The sequence below is a fragment of the Erpetoichthys calabaricus genome, chromosome 3 (assembly GCF_900747795.2).
Source record: "Erpetoichthys calabaricus chromosome 3, fErpCal1.3, whole genome shotgun sequence".
Classification (NCBI taxonomy): domain Eukaryota; kingdom Metazoa; phylum Chordata; class Cladistia; order Polypteriformes; family Polypteridae; genus Erpetoichthys; species Erpetoichthys calabaricus.
Window position 1 is genome coordinate 142,887,163 of NC_041396.2, and position 26,174 is coordinate 142,913,336.

At 37.4% G+C, this 26,174-nt stretch overlaps 1 protein-coding gene across 1 annotated transcript in view; it reads left to right on the top strand.

The window, feature by feature from the left end:
* Positions 1–26,174, top strand: part of atad2b (ATPase family AAA domain containing 2B) — a 313,933-nt gene that overhangs the window by 209,759 nt on the left and 78,000 nt on the right. The window contains exons 16-19 of the mRNA XM_028798864.2: positions 3,035–3,346; positions 7,691–7,838; positions 15,784–15,970; positions 21,793–21,978. Of these exons, the coding sequence (XP_028654697.2) occupies positions 3,035–3,346; positions 7,691–7,838; positions 15,784–15,970; positions 21,793–21,978 (833 nt within the window). The remainder of the gene's footprint in view (positions 1–3,034; positions 3,347–7,690; positions 7,839–15,783; positions 15,971–21,792; positions 21,979–26,174) is intronic.

Here is a 26,174-nt window from a genome sequence, read left to right on the forward strand (position 1 = left end):
GCATGTAGATCGGGGTAATTACATTGCAGGCATTCGTAGTCTGATTCACAATCTGATTGTATGGGTGGTTACCTACCAGGTAACGCTTGTGGTTGGTGAGCAAGTCGGCTAACTTCTGCCACGGTGCCCTCTTTCAGTTGCGAGAAGCAGATCATACAATGGTTGAAATAGTTTAATATATATAGCAAAATCACCGCGCTTCGCAGGGGCGAATATGGTATTGCAAACGGCAGCGTTTCTATAAACTTAATTTAAAGTTACGGTTTATACCGTGCCTTGTTTCATATTCTTTTCCTACCTTATCAATTGTGTAATGTGTTTTTTGAAGAGGTTTGATTCATGGAAGTGATCACTCCTGCTGCGTTCAGTCACTTCACGTGAGCCGCTCTCTTGTGTGATGTTGCGATGTCCACGGGTTTATTTAATGTTAGCTAAGACCCGGAAGTTAAAAGTTTCTCGCTACAGCAATTTTAACTCTGTTACAAAGTGATGCAAACTCTCGTTTATACCTCGTGTCTTCTCATTAAACTTGTATCTCGCGAATATGGCATTGCAAACGGCAGCGGGAGCGTTTCTATAAAGTTAATTTAAGGTTACGGTTTAAACCGTGCTTTTTTATACCTCGTGTCTTCTCATTAAACTTGTATCTCGCGAATATGGTATTGCAAACGGCAGTGGGAGCGTTTCTATAAAGTTAATTTAGACTTACGGTTTACACCGTGCTTTTTTATACCTCGTGTCTTATGAAGATGCTTGTATGCGTCACTCACTTGCTTCTTATTGTTTCGCTGCCTTGTCAATTGTGTAATGAATGTTTTCTTCAGCGCTCTTTGGGGCTCCTCCTTCTTTTCTATGTACTGAGTGCACAGTCAGTTCACGTGATTACGTGGGAGGCGTGATGATGCGACACGCAACTCCGTCTCCTACGGCCATCTTGCTGCCTTCCATTACAGTATATGGACAAAAAAGAGGTTCCAGTTATGACCGTTACGCGTATAATTTCGAAATGAAACTGGCCTAACTTTTGTAAGTAAGCTGTAAGGAATGAGCCTGCCAAATTTCAGCCTTCCACCTACACGGGAAGTTGGACAATTAGTGATGAGTCAGTCAGTCAGTCAGTGAGTGAGTCAGTCAGTGAGGGCTTTGCCTTTTATTATTATAGATGAAGCCTTGCAAGTTGAAGCAAACAATATGCACAGGTGCCCAACTGCTGTTGATTACTTAAAAACCTTCTGTCTGTCTGTCTTAAAGCAAAGTTGGAACAGACTGTGCTACCACACCCTGTGAAGTACTGCTTGGTCAATATTACTGGGATAATGGCAAGAAAATGGAAATTAACAAATTATTACTCTTAGAAGTGTCAGCCTTTGTTGTGAGAAATTGCCAAAAAAAATCCAAAGTGTCAGTAGTGAGTACAGTGTCCTACACAATTCAAAGGCAATTGGAAAATGGAAGAAACTCTGAAACGTAAGAGGCTGTCAGTATATAGGTCTGAGTGGGAGACGCTCTTTGTCCCAGGCGATGAATATTGAGCATTTTCGATCACCCATGGAGGAATATGTGACTTGATACGAGACTATGCAGGTACTACCCATGTCTGAGCAGCTAAACAGCAGATGTCAAAGAGTGGAATTACTAAATTTCTTATACCTCACACAGGCTTCATATATTATAGCCTATATTATACCATAATCAGTAAAACTATTATCAGTGCAAATTCATCATGCTAATATTTGTATCAACTTGGGCTGAAGTTTAAGATAGAATTATTTTATATTTACATTTATCTGATAATCAGACACTTTTATTTAAAGCAAGTTCCAAAACAAGTGAACACAATCAAGTAACATCAGGTTTCAAAAGTATAGTCTTATTTGTTTATAAGTTGTTTGTTTTTTTAGAATATTAGAGAACATTAGAGCAATCTAGACAAGAACATGCCATTCAGCCCAACAAAGCTTGCCAGACTTTAAGACCACTGAATTCTTGAAAAAAATAAAAAAAATAATCCGGTCTAGTTTTGAAAGTCCCTAAAGTCCTACTGTCTACCACACTACTTGTTAGCTTTTTCCATGTGTCTGTTTCTCTGTGTAAAGAAAAAAATCCTAATATTTATGCAAAATTGACGTTGAATTTCGTTGAATCATTTTTTAACATACTTCTGTTCAAATATTCGATAACATGTAGTCACCTTTCTGTCATGAGCCAATTAAAAGTGAAGTTTGATTCGCTGACTTGCCCACTCTGAGAAAGCACAGGGCAATGCAGAACCTTCTCTGTTCTCCCTCTTTCTTTCAGATTGCCAGCATTAATCATACTGTGCCTGCAGAACATTGTTAAAGCTCGCCTGTACTGTCACACTGCTCCATAGCCAAAATTGACTCACCAGTCAGGTTGAAATACACATTACTCTGAATAAATTTCCTTAAAGGGGATGCACACATATACAGTATGTTCATACAGAAAGACATTACCTTTATGTCTTATGTACATTACAATGTACTAATTTACTGACAGAAAATCACTTTTTCATGTGTGAGTAATTATTACACTAATTTTTAGAATACTGGTTAAACTTTTTTTTTTTTTTTTTTTTAAATCCATACTGCTAAAAGAATTTTATCTTGTATACTCAATCAATCAATGTACAGTATCACTCCCTCATACCCCAAATGCTTGATTTAAATTTAGAATGAGCCTGGTGCAAATAGCATAAGAAAAGGGAATCCAGACAACTTGTCCAAATTGTATCAGTTGAACATTGTGATGAGAAAATATTGCTACAGTTTACAATATCAGTTTCTTTTTTCACATTCATGCATGTATGTTACTTCATAAATCAAAAACACTGAAAATATTTGGGACATTACAATTTTAAATTCTCTTCAGAAAAGCTTTCTAGGATAAAAACATTTCATTACAAGTTTGAGATTTTTTCTAATTTTTAAGAAAATTTGCACTAACATGTTTTTTTTTTTCTTACTGTTGACATCAATCTATGCTTACTGTAAAGCGGTATTATTTTTCTTTACAGGCTACTGTGGAGCTGACATTAAAGCACTTTGCACAGAAGCGGCCTTGATTGCCCTTCGTCGGCGCTACCCCCAAATTTATGCCAGTAGCCAGAAGCTTCAGCTTGATGTCTCATCAATTATTCTTAGTCAGCAGGATTTTTACTATGCCATGAAGAACATTGTGCCTGCTTCACAGAGAGCTGTGATGTCTCCAGGACAAGCCCTTTCTCCAATCATCAGACCTCTGTTAGAGAATATTTTCGGTGGAATCTTGGCCAATTTGCAGAGGGTTTTCCCACATGCTGAGCTTTCGCAAGTGGACAAGAAGGAAGGTAATTGCTCTATATGCCACAGTGTCTGATAAGGCTTGCATTAGTGCCTTTCTATCAAGAGCACAGGTGTGTGTTTTTTTTGTTTTATTTTTAACCTCCCCTATATACATTATTTTGATAAAATCACTTAACTCTAAATTCATAACTGAACATGAGGATACACCTTGATTTATCGTTGCATAATTTGTGTTTTCTGTCTGTTGAACAACTGTATGGAACACAAACACACATCTGAAGACTTTTCTTGTGTGATATATTTTGGCATCTTTTAGACATAGTCTAATCCACTCTATATTTTACTTTTAAAGGCATTGATCACAGCATTGTTAAATGCTTCACTTAACAAAATGCATTGTTTATTATGCTAGTCTTCAATGCAGTTAAATTCCAGGATTGTCTGTCATGCTTGTCAAAAAAAAAAGTATTTTTGTGGCACTACTTGTTTGGGGCATAGGGGCCTGTGGCAGGGGCAGAAAGATCTTTAAGGACACAAACCAATCCAACTGTTTCATTTTATTATGGATAAAATGGAAAAACACTTTGCCTGCTTCAGACTTAGCAATGATGCAGTCTTATCTTAACAGGTATTGAACCAGAAGTACACAAATTGTCACACTGTGCATGTTAATTCTCTGCTTGCCTAGTACCCTGCCAAGTTTTGACGGTATGAGAGGCCTTAAAGTTAATAACCAATATGGTTAGTACCAAGAATGCCAATACCCATGGAGCAAGGATTCACAGTAAGAAATACTTAAAAGTGCTAATTATGCTTTTCAAATATCAGAAATCTCACAAATGGCAAGGTTATTTGAAATCCCATTTATAGATTAAAGGTGACCAAGACTGCAAGACCCGCTACTCAAAAATATTCTTTGAAGTATTTACCAATTCAAAACTGAGAAAAATAGTATACATTTTCATTTATCTGTTAGCGTATGCAGTAATCCCTCCTCCATTGCGGGGGTTGCGTTCCAGAGCCACCCGCGAAATAAGAAAATCCGCGAAGTAGAAACGATATGTTTATATGGTTATTTTTATATTGTCATGCTTGGGTCACAGATTTGCGCAGAAACACAGGAGGTTGTAGAGAGACAGGAACGTTATTCAAACACTGCAAACAAACATTTGTCTCTTTTTCAAAAGTTTAAACTGTGCTCCATGACAAGACAGAGATGACAGTTCTGTCTCACAATTAAAAGAATGCAAACATATCTTCCTCTTCAAATGAGTGCGCCTCAGGAGCACTGAATGTCAGAAAGTGAGAGAAAACCAAACAAATCAATAGGGCTGTTTGGCTTTTAAGTATGTGAAGCACTGCTGGTACAAAGCTGTTGAAGGCGGCAGCTCACACCCCCTCTGTCAGGAGCAGGGAGAGAGAGAGAGACAGAGACAGAGGAAAACAAACAGTGAAAAATCAATACGTGCCCTTTGAGCTTTTAAGTATGCGAAGCACTGTGCAGCATGTCGCTTCACGAAGCAGCTGCGCACAGAAGGTAGCAACTCTTTCAGCATTTTTAGACGAGCGTCCGTATCGTCTAGGTGTGCGAACAGCCCCCCTGCTCACACCCCCTACGTCAGGATCAGAGAAAGTCAGCGCAAGAGAGAGAGAAACAAAAGTAAGTTGGCTAGCTTCTCAGCCATCTGCCAATAGCGTCCCTTGTATGAAATCAACTGGGCAAACCAACTGAGGAAGCATGTACCAGAAATTAAAAGACCCATTGTCCTCAGAAATCCGCGAACCAGCAAAAAATCCGCGATATATATTTAAATATGCTTACATATAAAATCCGCGATAGAGTGAAGCCGCGAAAGGCGAAGCGCGATATAGCGAGGGATCACTGTAGTACAATATGCATTGCTTTGGTCAAGGATGACTGAATTTAGAGCTCATCCTGCTCAGAAGAACCTTTTCCTGGCTTCATGGCAAGTGTAGGAGCAGTCATTTAGGATGTCAAATTAAAATATTTTGTTGTTAACAAGTCAAAAGATGTGATGGATTCTTTGTCAGGCAGGTGCTTCAATCTTTGTTTCATTTCTAACAACCTGCACAGCAATTTAGATATGACTTATATGTTATGACTTCCCACAAATAATCTCCTTTGTTAGGGCAGTTTAAAAAAAAAAAAAAAAAAAAAAAAGGCATCTTCGAAAGAATCCTTGCCATACTAACAGTGTAAAAATATTTTAACAGTAAATAATTTTACATCTGTCACATGCATCAGAATGATACATCATGTAGCTGGAAGCAAAAATGTTAAGGTCCAAGTAACATAATAATGCAATACCTAATAAAGCACAGATATATGAGATTCATGTCTTTGCATCTTTTTGCAGTGCAGACATGGACTGGCAAAAACATTAATAATGAAATCGCAGTCACACACCTGAACACTATATTATAACAAAATAAGAACAATATTTTACCAAAGGGTACCAAAGTTCTGTTTGAAAAAACAGAGCAATGTCAAAAATATACATTGTTTGAAATTCAGACTCTGTTATACTCTCATTCATTAGACACACAAGCACAAACAGTAAATACTTTCTTTATTAAATGGGAAGGTTTATTTTGTACAATCTCCCAATTTTCTGTGTACTTCACAAATCATGAATCCTTGGCAATAGCATACTTAAACACCCGGTACCTGAGACATCCATTGTAATGCCTTTAACACCAGCAAGAAAAAAATGTGAATAATGTGTTCTTGAAAGATTTCCAGTTTTTATGTAGTTTTTAATCTATTAGATTGTGTGTAGAATAAACCCAGTATTTCTACAAAAATGTTTTAATGAAATTTAATTTTGCAGTCATGTGCCAGTCAATTACTTTATCTTTGACAGCAAACTTAGGAGTTAGGAGTAAAAGTGACACTGTTTAACTAGCAAGATCGTTAGGACTACTGGTCTTATTAATGGCAGCTGGAAAATTTGGTGCCAACTGTCCAAAACCTCACAAATTTTTAAACAACAAATATACAGTTAACTTGAAGGAAAAACTATGCAAGGAGAAAAGAAAAGTGACTTTATATATTGTCTACATAGGCTGACTTGGCACACATAATGAACCATGGTCACATTTTCTTTGTAAAGCAGCTCATACACAATGTAGTGATCTTTGTCAGGTACTTTAGTCTAGAAATTACACAGTGCAGCTTTATTAAGGCTGTCATATCTGCATCAAAAACAACTTTTCCACATGAGTGTACACAGCTTTTGCATGCAGTACAAACTAATGTAGGGTTTAGTCTGTGAGAGCCAGGAAGTTTTTTTCCTGCTTGGGTAAATTCTATATCGTATTTATATACCACTCTCCAACCACACTTCAGTGTAATTTCCAGAAGAAGCAATGAGAAATTGATGTAAACAGATACAAGAATATGACTTTATCCAAACATTACATTTTTAGATGAATTCTTGCAATGCTTGGTATTTGTGCTGTAACTAATAAACAAAAATAATGAAAATACTCTTTTATTTCTAACTATATCTAGATTATCAACTGTCAGTCTTAAAATAGACATTTTTTTCTTGTTCTAAGACATATAACCTCATTGACTTTGCCATCCTCTTTGGACTTAACTCATGGACAGAGGTCCTGATATTTTCCTACAGAATATTTTAGTGCGACTCTTACTTCAGATTCTCAATTAATGTCAAGTTATCCAGGTCCATAGGTAGAGAAGCACTATCAAATCTTGACCCTTTCTACCACTCTTAATGATGTAGATAATGTTTGCTTGTTATTAGGCAGATATCCTTTACTAGTTTCCTTTACTAATTAGTTTTCTTCCTATGCACAGAATACACAAAATCCTGCAGCATATTTTGCAAATGTATTATTGACAGTGGTATTTTTATTTTGCATCATATTGTTATAGTGCTGGTCTAGTTGTTTTTGGGAAAATAATCATAAATTGCATAGTACCAAGCTAATCATTTATTCTAGTAAAGATTTTACAGAATCCTGACTTCCGGATTATCACATTTGAATAGGTGTTTCATATCATAAAGGTGAACACAGTAAGATTGAGTAGACAAGTTCTAATTTTATAACCACAGCAAAGAAAGCTGTTTTGTAAGCTTTTTTAGAAAAGATATGACAATGATGAGAGGGCAGTGCCAAACTATTTTTCTACATTGCCGTGATAACTACTTCACAAAGATTTAATTCTGTTTATTTGGGAATTTTTAAAAACATTTAAGATTTTAAACATAAAGTATAGCTAAACTGAAACATGTTAAAATGACTCTTTTTACACCTAATTATAAAGAAGCTATTAACAGTTCCTCCAGTATACATTTAAAGTAAAATAGACAATCTTTTCATTTTTCTTCTTTTAACAGATATTTTTGAACAGCTCCTGGAGGATGACATTTTCAGTGACGATGAAGTTATTGGTGCTCCCTCTATCTTTGATTTTCATTCTCACTCAGGATCTCCAAAGAAAACACCATCAGCAAATTCCCATAGACCATTCCTTCATTTCACAGTGTGAGTATTTTTATCTTCTGTCCATTTCAGAGTATGATTTACTTACGTTTAAACTCTTCATTTTATAAGCAATTGTGTTGACAGTCTTGCTTTTTTGTCAGCCCAGATTGATTGTTGAAAATGATATATGTTGTCATTATCCATCTGTCCATCCATTCTTCCATGATAACTTTACAACCTTAACACACACTGGAGAATGCTGAGTTGGAAAACCTCTATAAAGAATAAGTGATGACAGGTTTATAATATTTATTATTTATTTTTTGTTAAATATTGTAACAAAACATAACTCAATCAAACAAAGAAGAAAAATGTATGTATGTATTTTAAGAAGGACTCAACATTCAACCCAAACATTACAAAGTGAACAGTTCTAAATGTTGCAAGTCCTCTTCTATTTTTGCCATGGGTTTTAAATGCAATGTTTATTTCACAGGGACTATGGCATCAATGATTTAAAACAAAAGATTGGTAATATTCTCAGTCTTCCTGTATTAGTTTGACCCAGAGAATGTTAACTTACCAATACAGATCACCTTAAACATTGTACTTGAATAGAAACTTGGGACAGACTTCAGTGTTCAAATGTACTATGTAACATTCATGGTCCATTAATTACATCCTAAGCATCAGCAAATCTAATTGGTACCGTACATTTATCATTTTCTTTCTACTTGTCCTGATAAGGGTTGCAGTAGCAATACACTGAGCCAACTGGGTCAATTGGTCCATCTTATCCTCAAACACTTTTTCAAAATTTTCAGGGGGCTATGACTTGTTCATCCATGGAAGGTGTACAAAGCACAAGTGTGACCAGTAGGTATATTAACTACATGCCCAAACCCCCTAAACCTGCTCCTGTTGACCTGAAGAAAGAGTGGTTCTACTCCGAATTCTCTCATATTGGATTCTCTTAGGAATCCTGCATAGGAACCTCATTTCACGTACTTGTGTTTAAGATCTCATTCTTTCAGTTGCCACACAGACACAGAGTAGTGTCCACAAGTGAGGATCAGCTTATAAACTCATCTGTCTATTTTGCCTAGGTACTTAGCTTCCACTTCACCACCAAAATCTGGTTGCAGCTTTCACAAAACTACTGTGACTGCACCAGATCACTGATTAATTCCACAGTCACCTTTATACTGACTCATTAAGAAGCTGAGGCGTTAAACTGCCTCATGTGGTGCAGTTTCTTACCCTATACCCAGTGCAAGTTTTTTTTGAGACCGTATCATGATCATTGATTTGGAAATGAGAATTCTTACCTTGAGCTCAAATACCACACTCAAGTGTAAACTGTTCCACTGTACGTCACAGATGAAGGTTTAATGAGACCCAAAGGACATCAACTGTTACCAGCAGAGATACACAACAAAAGATTCCAGTCTGAATACTGTCCACATTTTGTCTGTACTTTAATATGTTGTTTAAAAAAAAAAAAAAGACAGGACAGGAGGTAATTGGAAAAATTAGCTGAGTCCAATACTGACAATGTGCTGCCTCGACTTAATATTAAGTATGCAAACACACCCTCTTGTGCAATAATACTGAGACTAAAACGCATGCAATAGTAGCCCGCAGAACTTTGTCTTGTACCACGTTTTGACACGACACCATGGTGTAAAACAGTGCTTCCCAACCTCCATTATGGTGTCATGACCCAGCTTTTTACCTGTCAGTATGTTTGGGAGCAACCTGGTGGGTCCTCCCTTACTGAATTTAATGCAGATCCACCAGGGTTGTCCCCATCAGGAAATTGTGCGTGATTCAGGGGATAGGTCACAGTTTCATCCGTGGTCGGCTGCGGCTCACCTGCAATGTTGACATGGCCCCAATTTGGGAAACACTGGCGTAAACAGTAATAAACCCAGTCCACAAAGCACATATAGATATGATCAGCAAACTCCCACTGCCTTGAAAAATCTGGGCAAAGATAAAACAGTTGGTCTGATGTTCCATGGACAGGATGGAATCAACTTATTGGACAAATTCTCTTTTCCAGTATCCCAGCATTGTCTCTCGTAGGAAGGCTGATGAGTGTTATTCCACTGGTTACTAGATCTTCCCACCCAACTTCCTTTCAACATTTCCGGTCAGATCTTGCCCATGCCTATAGTTCTGCCACAGAGGCTGACCCATCCCTAACCAATGCTTCAGGTACAAGAGAATCTATCCCAAAGCAGGAATAGAGGGATTCAATCTTGGATTCAGACCTATGTACAGTGTTTGCAGCAAAGCCCAGGTAGCTGCATGACTTATTTAGCTCAGTCAGACTCAACCCAAGTAAGCTACCTTTTAGGCTCACAAAACACATGGAAGAGGAGGAGTGGCGAGTGTAATGCAGGTCAGGTGACAGGCAAGAGGGGATGGTACTTAACATTGCAAAATGCAAAACGTGAGTGGCAGATTTAAACATTATAAAACAATAATTGATTGACATTCATGACTTAAAATATTAATAATTAATAATTAATTAATTAATTCATTACATTTATATAGCGCTTTTCTCAGTACTCAAAGCGCTATCCACACAGGGAGGAACCAAATGAGTTTAGATTAGTTCAGATTAGAAAGTATGACACATGTAAACTTAAAAAAGGATTTTTTTGTATGCCCATACCTAATGCTGTTCAACTTAACCCTTTTGGCCCTGGATTTTGTGTTTTAATTGGAAAAAATATTTTGTGAGATATTCAACCTTTGGGGTGTCTAGGAAGCTCAAAAATGAAAAAACAAAACAATGATCACTATTTATTATACAATAGCTGCTAGATGTTTCAGTCTTTTTGAGGAAATAAAATTGAAAGTGGAGCTTCTTACTATGTGGTGCGCACAGTCTGGAAGCGTCCATTTTCACTTGTAACAGTCGCCCGATACGGGAATGCGATTACTAAACTTCACCACCCGAGAGGGAAGTGGGTGATATTTGAAGGATAAAATAACATTAACATATTCGGTCCTTGGCCCCTCTTGATACCTATGCCAGCCTTAAAAAACTGGCAAAAAATCAGAAGAAAGTAGGACTGGTAAATATGTTGAAATCCACTGATTACATTTACTTGCCCGGTGCCTGAGTGCTCATTTGTGAACCCCCTTCCCCAGACGCCCTCCACAGTGGCCAAATCTTAACCCCCGGTTTGACACAGAAAAATAAAAAAGAACTGTTCTCAGAGAAAACAAAAAGAAAGATTTAATGTAGACCATATACACGGAGAAGAAACCTGCAGTTCAGTTCCTACCATAGGATGGCGTGAGGAAAACGCAACAGTCCTTTGGCGAAAACGGCTTCCCCGCTGGCTATCACGAAGAAACTCCATCACGAGTCCGACTCACCAAACAGGAGCACCCGGAGAACACCAGCCCCTGGCCTCTTCTTGGGGATTTGTCACACTGATTATTACTTCACCCACAAATAGCAGATGTCCCTGGGTGAAATCAGATCCTGATGATTCCTAAAGCGCAGATAGTCGCCTTGTTGCCTTCAGCCTTTTCCTTTTTTTTTTTCTCCTCGATCCGCCATTCCTCTTAAAAAGAAAAATTTGCCGCCGAAACATCTTTTCTCCGCTTGGTGGTTATGGTAACATGACGCCGGCAACTGGCAGCTGAAATATTTACCAGGCGGGGATTCTCCCAACACTGGGTCGTCCACAAAAGTGCCTGAAGGGCTATTTGTAGACACCCTCCCAGCTATAAAGTGATGGACGGTCCAAAAGGCCAACCCGCCTGACAAGTTATGTAGCCTTGCTACACACTTCCGTGTTTCGCAGACCGTATGCCAGTCTCTCCAGTCTATGCTAATAATAGCACGCCTGGTTCCAATGGCTTCAAACATACCTGTGCTTTACAAAAACGGCTGCATATTTATGTACTAGTAATAGGATGTCAGGGCTGAAAGGGTTTAAATATTCTCATGGAAATTTTTTTTTTTTTTTTTTTTTTTTTAAAGTATAGTGCTAAAAACAAGTACAGGAACACGTATATTTCAAACAGTTTTAAAAATTAAATGTAAAAGTAAAAAAAATTGTGATACATGTTAGTATTTTTTAAATTATTCTTTTAATATTGGTGCAAACACTCTTGTTTCAGCAATTTGTGCCATTCAGTATTCAGTTCATCATTGATAAAAATAAAAAAAAGTGTGTCTCCTAGCATTAATGTGGCACGGGACCAGAAGCTAAACAAAAGCCTTAAAATGATGCATTCTCTAGGAAGCAAAGAATATTCCTGGGCATTGATTTGCATTTTAAAATGTGACACATGTGAAATAGGCTTATCCATAACTATTCATACCATAATATTCTAAAATAAGCTGCACATGAAAAATTGTTAATGAGATGACACATTTATATAAATGTTAATTGTGTATAGCAAGGGTCAACTCTAATTAATTACTGTACTTCAGTCAATATTAACTATTGTCAATTTATCTGCAGTTCTGTAGATGACTATTTATTTGTTATTTATTTATGTACTGACACCCACTGCATGCCCAACCTACCTGGAAAGGGGTCTCTCTTTGAACTGCCTTTCCCAAGGTTTCTTCCATTTTTTCCCTACAAGGTTTTTTTTTGGGAGTTTTTCCTTGTCTTCTTAGAGAGTCATGGCTGGGAGGCTGTCAAGAGGCAGGGCCTTTTAAAGCCCATTGCGGTACTTCTTGTGTGATTTTGGGCTATACAAAAATAAACTGTGTTGTATTTACAAAAGATTTGGAAACTATACGTTATTTAAAGGAAGATAATTTACCTCTGTACATGATAATCACCTATTTCAGCCTTTTTTAATATGTGCAATATTTAGTTGATCTGTCAACTACTATACAAGAAAATTTGAACCTTATTGATGAAGAATATTATTTTTCATTAGTGAAGTCCATGCCTCAAAAAATTCAAGCTGTCATAAAAGCCAGAGGAGGTGCAGCAAAGTACTATTTGTAAAATGATTCCATAATTTTTTTTCCTAAACTTGGTCTGAACATAAATGTGCCATTAATTACAGCAATTTTTATGTAATTTTTTTGAGGTGTGTTTTACAATGCCAGAATCTCTGGCTGTTAAATAAAATAGTTTGGTGTCATATCTGTTTTTATGTAACAAAGTAAATCAGCTGAATGAGCATCCTCCAAGAGTAGTGATTCCATAATTTTTGCCAGGAGTTGTAGATGCAACCACAGAGCTGTGTAATCAGTATTACAATTTGAAGAAATTTTTTAGACTCTTATTTGGCAAAAATTACTACATCTTGTGTTTAAAACTTACTGTACAGCAGGTTTTAATCAAATGGCAAATGGTTAGGTTGTTGCTTGATAATTTAGCACACACACAAGCTACAATATTATTAACCTTGAAAGTGCAGTACCTGATCTTTTTTCCTTACTCCCAGCCCTGTTTTCATTTAAATACAGAAGTTTTAATGATTCATGCCAAACATCACAAGCCAGTTGTTTGGGGAAGGCAAATTAAGAAGCAGAAACAAATGTACTCGATAATTTTAAGAGAAACTCAACATCTGGTGTGAAATTTAAGTCCTTTATAGATTTACTTAAATAAGCAGTGCATGACAAACTATAACATCAAGCTGTTTGGTTGTGATAATAATATGGACATGGATGCCTTGCACATTAAATTATGGTCAGCTATGGTTTGTTGCTGTTTTTGAGTGCTCACCTGTGGTGGTTCTCACTCCCTTTCTACTTGAGCTGTATCTTATCAATGATGAGAAGTGTGGAAAAGCAATATGTTCTAATAATATGAAAGTATCATTTAGCAACATATTAAATTGCTGTTTTTTACTGACCTTATATTTTATAACCCACTCTTGCCTAAAGCCAGGAGAGGCTTTCTACTGTCTCAGGCATCTTTTGGTTTTATTTCTGGCTTCATTTTATTAAATGGAGTAGAACTTCCTGATAATTATTTTAAGTCATAAACGCAAAGCCAGTATAATGCTGCCATCTTTTGGAATCCTTTCATATCACTGGACACTTACTCTGTCATGTAATGTTTTACTCTGTTCAAGTCCCACCAGGATTTGCTGGTAGTTGTCCTAGAGCAACATAATCAATGCTCATATTTATATCCAGGTCATCCTTGTAAACTAATATTAAGATTGGTTAGTTGGTTTGTATTCTAGAAAAATATGCACCCAAAAATTGCATTCAAAATTTTAGATTGCCAAATCAAATAGTGCTTTATCAAGTTTGAAAAATTAGTTATTAACCTTTCCTTACTACCCTAAATTAGAGAAAGAAAGCTTGAGAATATTGTAGTATATATTGTTTACATATTGCCATGAAACAGCATTTGCTCCCTTCCCAACCTTTTGTATTATTGTAAGTTTTTGACACTGAAAATCATTGAGAATGTTGCGAAGAAAGTGGCAACAGAACTGCAGGCTTCTGTTGCCTCAACAAAGGACAGTGTTTACACCTGTCACAGGACCTCAATGATTTAAAATAACCGGTGGAACAAGGAATCCTGCTGTATATCAGAAAGTTCTTAAAGAGAATGCCTGTCTTCCAATATGAGTTAAAAATGCTGTGCATAAACCTTAAATAGTGATTCTCACAAAGTTATTTTCCTGGTCTGTTAATATAAACATAAGTAAAACCGCTTGTTCAAAGGTTCACTAAGCTTTTCCATACTATTCAAATATAATGTTTTGTCTCACCCATGCTGTAACCACTCTCTGACTGGATGTCATCATTGAAAAACCCCATTAGATGGTGGGGCAGGAGTAAAGAATTTAGTGTGTGTGACATCTTTTCCAAGTCATAGTTTTGCAGAACAAACTTGGCACTGGCATTGACACGATTATCTCCTTGACTTTCACTGATAGACTACTGCAGACATCAAAAGAAATAAGTTGACTTGTTAGCGTGAATGTTTTGAGGCATTTAATTACTAAAAAAAGCTGTGCGCCTTATCTTGCAGGCACTGACTTGACCTTTTTGTGTTGCAGAATCACCTTGATTCTGTTGTTAGATTCTTCTTTAGACCCAGCATCATATTGATGCATACTCAGGTTATTAAATTTCCCCCTTTCAAATTTAATTGACTTAAGATTTTCCTTCGAACATTTAATGCAGTAATGCTTACTTTCACGAGTCAACATTCTCATCACTCAGTAATGCTCATGTATAACTGTTTATGAAGATGGATTAAACTGACCCATAACTAATCAATTTTACTGATTACTGTCTCATGCACCATCAGCCTTTAATTCTTCCTTAGAATTTTGGAAATGTCTTCTCTTGATAATATTGAAAGGTGGTCAGACCTAGATTCTGTTACAAGAGACATTGTTCCACATCTTAATTCAGCTGCCCGTAAGTTTTAGTGTGACATGGGATGGGGACTAGTACTGTTTCTGGTGCACATTGACTTGGTAAGAATCAGTCTTTACAGTAAAGACATTTTATTCTGAAGTGTTAGAAAGTAGATGTTCAATTTTCAGTTTCCATGTTGATTTCTGAAACAAGAAACATACAGCATAAACCACAAAAAGTAGAAATTGTGATTGACATACTTTTTTTTTATATGAGTTAGTCTTTTATTTTAGCACACTAAAATAGTTAATCTTTTGCCACTTTTAATATCAGCACTGTCCAATACACCTTTCAGATTTATTTCCAAAACTGAATAATTCTGGATCTAGATGTAGTCTTGGGTATAATGCCCTACTTGCAGCTTATCACAAATTAAAACATTAATTCACTGTATGATTGCAGTTTTTCATCCTAATTTATGTTTGCACCTCAAACATGGAAAGAGCTAGTGCCTGCTAGATGTCCATTTGTTAGCAGTAACAGTGATAGACACGTTTTATATGGCAGTGTTTTCATAGTTGCACTAATACCATGTGCAAAAAATAAAAAATTGACTTGGTGTATTTCTGAGGGAGAAATCATAGGAAATTTCTTAATGTGACATTTACTGCTTTTCAGGTCTGCCTATCATCAGCCTACTTCATACAGGCCTCGATTGCTTTTGGCTGGAGACAGGGGCTCTGGTCAAAGTACTCATCTTGCTCCAGCGGTGCTACACAGTTTGGAGAAGTTTTCTGTTCATAGATTAGATCTACCAACTCTGTATTCTGTAAGTGCCAAAACCCCAGAGGAGTCTTGTGCACAGGTAAGAGGCTAGTAACTTTTAAAATGTTTGAGCATTATCTGGGTAGTATTAATCAAGCCTTTCAAGTAGCATTTAGTACTAGCAATCAACATTTTATAGCAAGGTCCACTTCCAACATTGCAGCTAGCCTTAGCATCTTGAATAATTATACACAATGCTCTCTTTCTGTCTCTCTTTTTTTTTTTTTTTTTAAATGTACAATAACTTTTAACCCCTAAGGGTCAGCTACAGAGTTAAAGTATTGTAGTACAATTTTGGGAAAACCATGCGTGACTGTATGTGTAGCATGCACATACTCATATTTTACTCCAGAACGCAATACTCACACATTTTCTCAGTTTGTTATTAGAAGGTTAGCATCATCTGGAATTGTAACCTCAGGCATGTTTTTGCCCATGTATTGTGGAGCACTCTATGACTGGCATACTGGAATGACTGTATCTGTGTTAATAGGCACATTCCACATTATTGTCACTGATGTTTGTGATTTGTTGTGGGTGTTAATCAAACCAATGCTTAGGTACTGTATTGCCAGATTCTTTACAAATCAACCTGTGTAGATAGTTTGCTTCTTTATTGTGCCTTTGAAGGTTTAATGTAGTTGTTAACACTGGACAACAAGTCAGTATGTGACATGTATTCATGAAGTGTTTTGCACATTCTGCATTTCCCATTGGCATTCATGTTTAATAATGCTTTTGGATGGATGGGAGATGTCCAGTGCCCATTAATGAGCTGCAAGCTACAAACTCTGTCTCTCCTTTGAGCACCAGGCTTTGAAGCCACATGCAAGATCCTTTTTTATCTTTATGTGGTTGGTCTAGCAGTTTATAGAATTGTCTGTACAATGGTTTTACTTTTAAGTTTCTCATCTGTCTCTCAAACATTTCTTTGAGAAAGTACATGTAGGTTCTTATAGCTGGAATTGTACTGCTACTTTATCTTCCATTTTTGGAGAGTAGGCATTTTGCTTTTCAGGCTTTGTATTTCCACACCACAGTGACAAACCTGTCTTTACCCAGTTGAATGAATTCTTTGAACCCACCAGCAGCAGCAGCATTGTATGTTGACTGAAATTCTATTAATTTGCAGCCATCATCTTGTTTCCAGATGTTCAATTGCTGAATGTCAGCTTTTTGACTCCCATCTCTTCCAGTCTGTGATGCCAAACTGTTGCAAGACTGTTATTTGTATTAATCTTGTAACTGAAGTTTGGCTTTGATTTGAGGTCCAAGTATACTTCGTAATATTCCTTTGTGATATTTTTTTTCATCCTGATTTGCTGGATACCATTACTCTCATCTATGCAATTTTATGTCTTGTCCTGATTAAGGTCTCTAATGTCAGTTTTCTTTCTTGTTTGGTATTCTCAGATATAACAAGTTATGGCTTTGAAAATTTCCATGGCATACTCAGTTTTGCCATTATTGCTGAACTGTTTAACACTAGAATTACCTGAGCCTACGAAAAAACTCGTAGATCCGGCCCACCTTAAATCCCATCGCACCTCTCTGTCAGCGTCTTTTGTCCTGTAAATGTGCCGATAAAGACAAGCAGCAAGCAGCCTGCTATTCCATCCCCCCACTGCCGCAGAACGTGCACAAAGTTCTCCCAGCTCATGCCTTGATTATCTGGGTGTGAAGTGCTGGAGTTTTAGAGTGGAAATAATAGATCGTTATTTGGAACGCATGCATTTCATGTGTATTCCGTTTCTATAATAATCTGTGTAAACACATTGTTAAAACAGAAACATTTTTCATATTTTAGTAGTAAATGACAAAATGTTGGCATAAACTATATAATGTGTGAGGCCTGAAGTCCAAAGATCAAATAAACACTTTCACAAAAGGTTCAAGGATGAGACAACAGCTTCCATGGCATAGCGGTTAGATTTGCTGACTTGTAATCAAGAGTCCCCGGTTCGATCCTGACTTCCTCCAATATTTGCCATTTTTAGTAGTGAGCTGCTGTTATTGTTAATATTATACAGTACACACATACACTTGGTTTGCATCTGTAACAGACAGTGTACATTTATAGTACTTGTAAAACTTAACGTTTTTTTTCACTTTTATTCTCTGTCACGATCACAATACATACTACCGCCCTAGGGATCTGATGCTGTTAGTTTTTACTTGAAACTGGGAATAACTGTAGATGTGAGTGGTGTTTTGCAGCAATGGAACTGGATATTCTCTGATGTGGAGGGATAAAAGCTGACATACAAACGCTGGTGAATCTGCCTTATTTGTATCTCACCATCACTTGATTTTTTTTATTCAGTTTTATTGAGTGTTCCTGCTCACGCTGAATAGAATATCTATATCTATTATTTCCACTTTAAAACTCCAGCACTTCACTCCCAGATAATCAAGGCATGAACTGGGAGAACTTTGTGCACATTCTGCGGCAGTTGGGGAATGGAATAGCAGGCTGCTTGTCTTTATCGGCACATTTACAGGACAAAAGACGCTGACAGAAAGGTGCGATGGGATTTAAGGTGGGCCGGATCTACGAGTTTTTTTCGTAGGCTCTGGTAATTCAAGTGTTAATGGCTTCTACACCTTTGAGCTGTTGATGAATAATGTGAAGTCATCTATATACATAAGATGGCTGATGCACCTGTTTTTCTCAGCAAATTGCTCCATGGTACAATGCCAGACAAAAAGAATGTGAGGGCAGGGAGCCAACTTGAACAATGTCTTGTTAATAAGGTTCATTACTTCGGAAATCCAGGTATGTGGGGACATTATCAGATGCCTTTTTCTGGCCAGTCCTCACCATACTTAGATTTCTCTTTAGCTTCCTGCTGGCCGTCATCATCGATGTCTTTCTTTTGAGATGCTGGTCTTTCCAATCTCTCTATGCTTTTATATATTTCTGCATCGCTTTTGTTCATTAGGAAGCACATTCTTATTAAAGCAAATGTTTATATTTTTGTGATAATGGCAATTAATATCTTGTAGATGGTAGGCAGGTATGTAATAAAATGGTAGTTCTTTGGATCCATGTACCCTTTCCTCATTTATTTTCAACATCACTACAATTTATTTAAATTTTTTACATCCAGTTGTAATTTTCTACCACCTTTGCTAATATTTATGAGAAATGATTGAGCAACATTGTGATAAACGTTATATTATGAATGAAATAATAGAAATTATTTTTAAGTATAATTAAATTCCATTATTTTGAAGGGTCCGTGTACTTTTTGGTATTTTAAATTTCATTTTGGAAGAAAAAACGAAAATAAAAGGAATTTTCAGATTTTGATTTTTGATTAAAGAATAAAATGAGGGAAAATAAGGTATTTTTTATTTTATGGTAACAAATAGCAGTCATAAACTTAAAATTACACATACTGTTCTGGATTTATTTGTGATCCAAATAATGAGAATGTAATAGTTCAAAAACAACAAAACAGATGCATTTTCGTTGTCTGAAACCGAAAGTACTACTTCTTCTGAACGATTTTTGACGACACGTGTGAACAGTCCTCCTCACAACACATCGATCGATGGCCTTGAAGTTACACTGGCATCAGCAGAGGATGGACCATTACGTTGTTTTTTGGAACAGTAAAAGAGTGACACTCTGGGAGTTGGACATGGGTCCGTGTACTTTTTGGTGTTTGAAATTTCATTTTAGAAGCAAAAACGGAAAAACGAAAATGAAAGGAATTTTCAGATTTTGATTTTTGATCAAAGAATGAAATGAGGGAAAATAAGGTATTTTTTAATTCTGTGGTAACAAATAGCAGTCATAAACTTAAAATTACACATACTTTTCTCGATTTATTTGTGAATCAAATAATGAAAGTGTTATAGCTCAGAAACAACAAAACAGACGCATTTTCGTTGTGTGAAACCGGAGGTCGTCTTCTGCGCGATTTTTGACGACACGTGCGAACAGCCCTCCTCCTCACAACACATCGACCGACGGCCTTGAAGGTACACTGCATGGCATCAGCAGAGGATGGATCATTAGATAGATAGATAGATACTTTATTAATCTCAAGGGGAAATTCACATACTCCAGCAGCACCTTACTGATACAAAAAAACAATATTAAATTAAAGATTGATAATAATGCAGGTAAAAACAGACAATAACTTTATATAATGTTAACGTTTACCCCCCCCCGGGTGGAATTGAAAAGTCGCATAGTTTGGGGGAGGAACGATCTCCTCAATCTGTCAGTGGAGCAGGACAGTGACAGCAGTCTGTCGCTGAAGCTGCTCCTCTGTCTGATGATGACACTGTTCAGTGGATGCAGTGGATTTTCCATAATTGATAGGAGCCTTCTGAGCGCCCGTCTCTCTGCCACAGATGTCAAACTGTCCAGCTCCATGCCAACAATAGAGCTTGCCTTCCTCACCAGTTTGTCCAGGCGTGAGGCATCTTTCTTCTTAATGCTGCCTCCCCAGCAGACCACCGCGTAGAAGAGGGCGCTCGCCACAACCGTCTCACATTACGTTGTTTTTTCGGAACAGTAAAAGAGTGACACTCCGGGACGAGGACATAACTGCAGAAAAACTGAGTCGCATCTTTCAGGTAAAATTACTGGCTTTGCAAACTTTGCTTCATTGATGTGGCAGTTCTTTTATGAATGTTATTGTTATTACTTACTGTGAAACTGATAAAATGTGGTGATTTCATTTACTAACACTAAGTCTGGCAATTTTTATAGTGCTAGCATTTTGAATGGTTGCTCATTGACTTTTACCGGCTACTATACAGTAAACATTTCGAGTATTAACAGTGCGCACAAATGTAACGCATGTTAGGAGAGCAACGTAATTTACAGAAAGTTTTCTTAACATGTGTTACACTTGTCAATGAGCAACCATTCACACATTTACACACATTCAAAATGCTAGCACTATAAAAATTGCCAGATTTAGTGTTAGTAAATGAAATCACCAAATGTTAGCTGTTTCACAGTAAGTAACAACATTACCGTTCATAAAATAACTGCCACATCAATGAAGCCAAGTTTGCAAAGCTTGTATTTTTACCTGAAAGATGCGACACATTTTTCTGCAGTTATGTCCTCGTCCCGGAGTGTCACTCTTTTACTGTTCCGAAAAACAACGTAATGGTCCATCCTCTGCTGATGCCATGCAGTGTAACTCAAGGCCGTCAGTCGATGTGTTGTGAGGAGGAGGGCTGTTCGTACGTGTCGTCAAAAATCGCGCAGAAGAAGAAGTACCTCCGGTTTCAGACAACGAAAATGCGTCAATTTTGGTTTTTTTGAGCTATAACACATTCATTATTTGAATCGCAAATAAATCGAGAAAAGTATGTGTAATTTTAAGTTTATCACTGTTATTTGCTACCACAGAATTAAAAAATACCTTATTTTCCATCATTTCATTCTTTGATCAAAAATCAAAATCTGAAAATTCCTTTCATTTTCGTTTTTTCATTTTTGCTTCTAAAATGAAATTTCAAATACCAAAAAGTACACGGACCCAAATGTGGCCTGTCTGGCATGGTCACATTTGAAGTATTTCCTGCCTTCCATGTTTTATGCATGTGGAAATAATATAGCACCACTGATATGAACAAAATTAGTGTCCCCTACAGAGCACATGTTCATTCATATTTACTGAATAGTTTTCCTGTTTGTGTGAAGGGTGTCTGGTTTCTGACTTGAGTGTTTGCAGTGATCAATGCATAAATTTTAATTTTGCTGTGTATGTATTGTTGTTATTAGACATTTACTCAATACAAAATTAATAAGACAACAATATAGAAACATTGGCTAAACTGTTTCTGTATGGAAATATTTTAAATCCATCTTCTTCATTTTAATTTAAGGTGTTTCGTGAAGCACGGAGAACAGTCCCATGTGTGGTTTATATGCCAATGATCAGTGAATGGTGGGACTCAGTGAATGATATGGTGAGGACTACAATTGTAACCCTTCTGCAGGATATCCCCTCTTTCACACCAATCTTAATTCTGGCTACCTCAGAAATCCCTTATGGACAACTTCATGAAGAGGTAAACATTTTTAATATAGTCATTATTCTGGGATTTTTTATAATATATAAAAAATCTAAAACAACTATTTAAAAATGAATTTAGAATTGAAAAATATAATAGATGTTACTTTTATTAACAATTATGTCTTTTATTGTTTGTAGTTACCAGGAGGATTTAGGGAAAAATACAGTATTATTATTATTATTGGGTCACTGCTTTTTGCAGATGATGTTGTCCTGTTTGCTTCATCAGGCCGTGATCTTCAGCTCTCTCTGGATCGGTTCGCAGCTGAGTGTGAAGCGGCTGGAATGGGAATCAGCACCTCCAAATCCGAGACCATGGTCCTCAGCCGGAGAAGGGTGGAGTGCCCTTTCAGGGTTGGGAGCGAGATCCTGCCTCAAGGAGGAGTTCAAGTATCTCGGGGTCTTGTTCACGAGTGAGGGAAGAATGGAGTGTGAGATCGACAGGCGGATCGGTGCGGCATCCGCAGTGATGCGGGCTCTGCATCGGTGTGTCGTGGTGAAAAAGGAGCTGAGCCATAAGGCAAAGCTCTCAATTTACCGGTCGATCTATGTTCCTACCCTCACCTATGGTCATGAGCTATGGGTAGTGACCGAAAGAACGAGATCGTGAATACAAGCGGCTGAAATGAGTTTCCTCCTCAGGGTGTCTGGGCTCTCACTTAAAGATAGGGTGAGAAGCTCAGTCATCCGGGAGGGGCTCAGAGTAGAGCCCCTGCTCCTCCGCATCGAGTGGAGTCAGATGAGGTGGCTCGGGCATCTGATCAGGATGCCTCCTGGACGCCTCCCTGGTGAGGTGTTCCGGGCACGTCCAACCGGGAGGAGGCCCTGGGGAAGACCCAGGACACGCTGGAGGGACTATGTCTCCCGGCTGGCCTGGGAACGCCTCGGGATTCTCCCGGAAGAGCTAGAAGAAGTGGCCGGGGAGAGGGAAGTCTGGGCATCTCTGCTCAAGCTGCTGCCCCCGCGACCCGACCTCGGATAAGCGGAAGAGAATGGATGGATGGATACAGTATTAATTAAATCAAGTAAAAACTAAAAATGCTTGTACAGTGAACCCTTGTTTATCACGGTTAATCCGTTCCAGACTCTACCGCGATAAATGAATTTCCACGAAGTAGGATTCTTTATTTATAATTCGAATATTTTCACAATTAGAGCATAGAAAACCTGTTTACGACCTTCTAAGTACATTTTTTCTAACATTATTAGAGCCCTCTAGACATGAAATAACACCCTTTAGTCAAAAGTTTAAACTGTGCTCCATGACAAGACAGAGATGACAGTTCCATCTCACAATTAAAAGAATGCAAACATATCTTCCTCTTCAAAGGAGTGCGCGTCAGGAGCAGAGAATGTCAGAGAGAGAGAGAGACAGAGAGAGAGAGAGAGAAAAGCAAACAATCAAAAATCAATAGGGCTGTTCGGGCTTTTAAGTATGCGAAGCACCGCCGGACAAAGCAGCTGCAAGGAAGGGAGCAATGTGAAGGTAGTCTTTCAACATATTTTAGAGGAGCATCCGTATCCTCTAGGCCAGTGTGCAAACAGCCCCTCTGCTCACACCCCCTCCATCAGGAGCAGAGAATGTCAGAGAGAGAGAGAGAGACAGAGAGAGAAAAGCAAACAATCAAAAATCAATATGTGCTGTTCGGGCTTTCAAGTATGCGAAGCACCGCGTGGGAAGCATATCGTATATCATTGAGGAGTTTTATTTAATACGTAATACGTGCTCTGGTTGGGTAGCTTCTCAGCCATCTGCCAATAACGTCCCTTGTATGAAATCAACTGGGCAAACCAACTGAGGAAGCATGTACCATAAATTAAAAGACCAATTGTCCGCAGAAATCCGCGAACCAGCAAAAAATCCGTGATATATATTTAGATATGCTTACATTTAATATCCGCGATGGAGTGAAGCCGCAAGGGATCACTGTACTTCTACTGTATAAGTAAGCAATTTTCTAAGTTGCACGAGTGTCAAAAGGCTATACTATAATTTCATCAAAATGAACTTTTAAATGTTGTAATGAAATTGTGAGCCAGTTAAACATTTACTTTGTAATGTGACAGCATTTTTGTTTTCTGTACTAAACAGACAGTAGCCAACCTCATGAGAGACAAAATTATTTTGAGACAGTAAGAACAACTTTTTTCTGCAACTGCAGATATTCCATTCTATACTTTCCAAACTCAATTGCTTTCAAGTGCTTGGTTATCCCCTGAAAAATAGTAAATTATTGGCACCAGGAATGTAGAGCAGAAGTTCTTAAATTCTGGATTGTGAGTCAGACTAGCTGAAAATGTAAGACTGGTAATTAGATTAAAGATTCATTTAATTAGTTTCAGTTATTTAGTAAGTCCATGTTGTGTAACTCCCAGCCTATGAATCAATCTAGGCACCCATATACTGTAACGTATCATCTTGAACTATGCTGATTCAAAAGATTAAACTACAAGTGCAGGAAGCTTAAATTCTTCTAAGTTTTCTGTACATCAGATGCTCCTTCCTGTAAGCAGTAGTTTGTTTGCACGTCTAATGAGGATGCCGTTGGCCACCAGCCACTAGTGGGGCAGTAGATATAGTCAACTATAGATTACAGTTATGGACTTATCACACTACATCAGGAATATGTGAAATCTGTTGTTCCACACTTTTTTGGCTTAAAAGCAAAAAAACACCAATCAGATGATTTTGTATGTTCTTTTGGAGAAAGTCATTGACCTTTCTGAGTCGTGGTTCCTTTGAGTCGTCCTCAGTATTTATTCTTCTGATAACAGTGCTTTGCTTAAGATTTAGTTGAGATTATTATGTTAAATGAATCAAAGTTGGTGGCTTCTTCAGGAGAGTTTCTTTTCATGTTCTTAATAAAAGAGAGATTGAGGCCAAAAGAGGAAACAGCAGTTGTTAAACATCGCTTTTGTTTTGAATTACTGTTTCCCTTTTCACTGATGATGTCTTCAAGACTGTAAGGTTGGGGTGAGATATTATTTAAATTTATCAATAATGATTTTGTGTTTTCTATTGTGTTAGACCAGTGGTTTCCAAACTTTTTCTGTTCATGACACAATGTTTTGCGATTTTTCTTTTTTTCCCATGGCACCCTAAGTTAAACCATAGTATAGTTTATGGTTCTATAATGCATCCCTGACAGTTGCAGTGCACAGCTGGTGGCTTGGCACAATTAACTATAAAAAAAATTAACGCAAATTATCACAGATGTTTAGAATAGTTTTTAGTCAGTTCTTCTCTGAGATGCACCATATGGTTAAAAAAAAGGCAAATTTTCCGAATTAGTTGACAATGATGACTGAGCTTTCAAATTAAATATTTATTGATGTTTTTGTACGTTGTAATTTATTCAATTCAAAATAATTTATATTCTTTTTACACTTAAATTAATATAATTGTTATGAACCAGCAATAATCATTTATTTGAAAAGATTCAACAACAAACATCACAAAAATCACAAACAATTAATTGATGGGAATAATTATGGATGAGCCTGTTGTTCACTACACATCTTTTTAAATCTTGGAATCATACTGAATACTGCCACCCACATTTCCTGTTCAATATTAATTTTCGCATGTTACTTGCTTTTTATCACAGCGACTGCCGAAACCCCATCTGCACATAAATATGTCACAAAAGGAATTAAGATTCGCAGAGCTTTAATACTTAACAGTGAATATAATTTTTTTACTGATACCCAAAAGTCAGTAAGATCCAAGCTGCCAAATTTGACCTTATGTGTATTGTTGCAAGACAGTTCAATACGATTTTCTTCTTCTGCAGAAGTAAATAAGATATATACACATCTACGATTGTTGCCAGATGTCTGGATGATTTCTCAAAACTATACTGTTCGGTCTTGTCAGTAGGGATGGGAATCAAAAACCGGTTCTTGTTGAGAACCGGTTCCCACTGTTTCAATTCCTTGGAATTGTTTGCCATTTTTGCAAACGATTCCCCTATCGATTCCAGTCGCCTCGAATGACGTCACCGCGTTGCGTAGCGTCATTTACCCAGCAGGAAACATGGCGCCTAAGCGGCACAAATGCTCAAAAGTTTGGTTATACTTTACGAGAAAGGATGACAACAGGGCAACTTGCAATACTTGCAAAGTAGATATTTCATCAAAGGGAGGAAACACTACGAATATGCAAAAGCATTTGCACACAAAACACGCGAT